At 47.2% G+C, this 3,478-nt stretch overlaps 1 protein-coding gene across 1 annotated transcript; it reads left to right on the top strand.

Moving 5' to 3' along the window:
- The first annotated feature begins 924 nt into the window (after positions 1 to 924).
- On the top strand, positions 925 to 3,478 carry foxd3 (forkhead box D3). Its single transcript, XM_010730933.3, has one exon. It carries the CDS (start codon positions 1,794 to 1,796, stop codon positions 2,973 to 2,975), a length of 1,182 nt encoding a protein of 393 aa, XP_010729235.1. The 5' UTR covers positions 925 to 1,793; the 3' UTR covers positions 2,976 to 3,478.

Below are 3,478 nucleotides of genomic sequence, written 5' to 3'. Positions count from 1 at the left end.
TTAAAAGATGGCCCTTGTAATTTATTTAAATGTAGGCCTACTTCCTAAATTGAAATGTTTGGATTAAAAAAAAAATCTTTAATTGCATCATATCTTCGCGTCTAATTTATTTTGACGTTTTAATGAATTCAAATGAGGCTTTGCCACAAATAACTGATTATAGATATTTTCATTAACCTGCTCAAAGACTTCCGATAAAATCAATCGAGGGTTGAAAACGCCTGTGGCACATCGGGAGTTTAAATATTGTTCATTTACTTGTCTTCAGTCGTTTTGAGCTCAAACACTCTTGACTTGTTCTTCTTCATAAGAGAAAAAAAAAAACTGTTCTCACAGCACGCAGGGGAAGCCTCTCAGCATTAGATCCGACATCCTCTCCCTGAGCCCAGCCTACCCCGCTCACCTTCATGCTCGTGAATAAAAAAAAACGCTCTCTTTGCATTCACCCGCTGCCCGCATTTCCTACTTTTTTCAAATGTAAAATCACGCAATGATTGGGGTCGTTAGCACCTCTTCCAAACTCTTAAGGAAATTCTTTATTCTCCTCCATTCATTGTCACCGCCGCTGCTGCTGCCGCCGCCGCTGCTGCTGCTGCTGCTTCTCTTGCCAATGCTGCTCAATATTCTTCCCACCTTCGGGCTAAATCCTGCGGGAATAAATAGACTTCAATTCATGCTTTTTTTTTTTTTTTTTTTTTTTTTTGCAGGGCAAGCAGCTTGGATTTCACAGGGTTTGAAACAAAGCTGGAAATATCAAGGCGTGCACTCCAGCAGCAAAGAAACTAAAACATCTTTACGCACATGCACGGATACATTAAAGTGCATCCAAATCCACGCATGCACACTTTAAAGAACAAACACACACGGGAAGTTAACTTGAGAACTTATCTGTCGTTGTTTTGCAGAGAGTTTGCATGAAGTTAAAGCTTTTTTGGGGGGGAGGGGGGGTTGTTTTTACGCAGCCACGTTAATGCGCATCAGATCTTTCAATCACGCAGGCCAATTTTCTCCCCTCCTCCTCCTCCTCTTCTTCCTCCTCCTCCTCCTCCTCCTCCTCCCTCCGCCACCGTTAAATGGTCTATGACGGACGAACACAGAAATCAGCGGAAAGCAGCATTGCTGATGTCCCATTGTTGACAAATCCATGAAACAACTCCAGTTTGCATGGTTTAACAGAGAGAGAGGAGGAGAGGAGAGGAGAAGGAGAAGGAGGGTGGGAGGAGAGGAAGAGGAGAGGGGGCGTGTGTCGTCACTGAACCACGTGTCCTGCACTGATAGTATATCTTATACTGGGAAAAGTAATCTATCAGACAGTCCTTTTAAAAGCTCCGGCCTTTAAAAGCAGCATGTGTCATCTCGACTTGCTTCTCCAAATATCACTCCTATAGGAAATACACTCACCGAGAAGGGGACGGGGTCGGAGCGCGCAAACATCTCCAAACTACTTCGAAGCAGCAGAGACTCGCTGCTTTCCACAGGTCTGCTCACTTACCGAGAGGAGAAATATTCGGAGAAGTTTCTCTTTTTGCCTTTTGACTGGCTTGCTGCCGGTTCAAACGCATTTAGATTTTTTTTTTTTTTTTTTTTTCTTGGAGACATCCGATCTCTTTGACAGGGGGGAGACCAGAAGTCCAAGCAGACCCGCCGAGTGTGTGTGTGTGTGTGTGTGTGCGCACTGACCGCGCTGGTTCCACCTTCCCATCACACCCGCTCTGCTCGGTTGTTGTTGTTGTTTTGGCTCCTGGTAGACTTTTTTTTTTAAACAAAAACAAAAAGTGTAAGTAAGCCGTGAGATGACCCTGTCTGGAGGCAGCGAAAGAGCCAGCGACATGTCCGGTCAAACTGTGCTCACGGCGGAGGACGTGGATATCGACGTGGTGGGCGAGGGAGACGACGAGGGCATGGAGAGGGTGGACAGTGACTGCGATAGTCCGGGGGGAGGCATCCTGCACGACCTGAGAGGGGAAACAGGCGACGAGGAGATGGAAGATGAGATCGAAGTGGAGAAGGAGGAGATCGGGTCCGGTGGAGGGAGTCCGTGCTGTGAGAGCTCCGGAGAGGGAGAGACGGGCACCGGGAAGGGAGAGGGTCAAGACCAGAGCGGAGCGGCGGGAGGTGGGATCCAGAAACCCAAAAGCAGCCTGGTAAAGCCGCCTTACTCTTACATCGCCCTCATCACCATGGCCATCCTCCAGAGCCCGCAGAAAAAGCTCACCCTCAGCGGGATCTGTGAGTTCATCAGTAACCGCTTCCCGTATTACCGGGAGAAGTTCCCGGCGTGGCAAAACTCCATCCGCCACAACTTATCCCTCAACGACTGCTTTGTGAAAATCCCACGGGAACCTGGCAACCCCGGCAAGGGCAACTACTGGACCCTGGACCCCGCTTCAGAGGACATGTTCGACAACGGCAGCTTCCTCAGGAGGAGGAAAAGGTTCAAGAGGGTTCAGCCGGACATGCTCAGGGACCAGACCGCTCTCATGATGCAAAGTTTCGGCGCGTACAGCCTCGGAGGCCCCTACGGGAGACACTATGGGATCCACCCGGCTTATTCCCATCCGGCGGCTTTGCAGTACCCATACATCCCCCCTGTAGGTCACATGCTGCCCCCGGGTGTCCCTCTCCTTCCCTCGGCAGAACTGAACAGAAAAGCGTTCAACTCGCAGCTCAGCCCGAGTCTTCAACTCCAGCTCAACAGCCTGAGCACGGCGTCCATGATCAAATCCGAGCCTTCGAACAGACCGTCTTTCAGTATAGAGAACATCATCGGGGTCTCCAGCGCCTCTTCGTCCTCACCGCAGGCTTTCCTGCGGCCTCCGGTGACCGTTCAGTCGGCCCTGCTGAGCGCGCAGTCCCTCTCCCTGACCCGGACCTCAGCTATCGCTCCCATCCTCAGTGTACCGTCAAATATTATCTCTGGACACGTTTTACCGTCAGCGACGGCGGCGGCGGTGTCCAAATGGCCTTCACAGTGACTTCAAATGAAGAGAAAATAAACTCTTATTTTTATACAGAGACATTATGAGCGGGGGAAAGTGTGAAGAGCACAAATCAATATTAACACTGGACACTGTAGCCATGTAAAGACTGTTGAGACACAGAGACAAAAAGAAAAAGGAGATATTTCTGTACAGGTAATATTTGTAAATATTTGTAAAAAAAAAAAAGAAAGAAAAGAAAAAGAAGAAGAATGATTTTACCTGTTTGACTTTTACCTGTCTTTTCTCTCCTTTGTTCCTGTTTGAGACCTGTGATAATTATTTTACATTTTGTTTTTGTATCGGAAGCTCAACTGGACACAATTTTTCGCTTCCTTTTCATACGAGACACGAAAAAGCTCTGAAAAAAAAATAGTCTGTTTATAATTAAAAAAAAGATCAAATATATGTAATTCTATGTAGCTCTATTGTGTTGTAAACTGAATTTATTTGTAAATAAATCTAAGAAAGAATTCAAATCAATTTTCATTATTAAGGTT

Source organism: Larimichthys crocea, chromosome XVII (assembly GCF_000972845.2).
Source record: "Larimichthys crocea isolate SSNF chromosome XVII, L_crocea_2.0, whole genome shotgun sequence".
Lineage (NCBI taxonomy): Eukaryota > Metazoa > Chordata > Actinopteri > Sciaenidae > Larimichthys > Larimichthys crocea.
The sequence above is the reverse complement of the archived record's forward strand: the minus strand, read 5'-3'. Positions and strand labels throughout refer to the sequence as shown.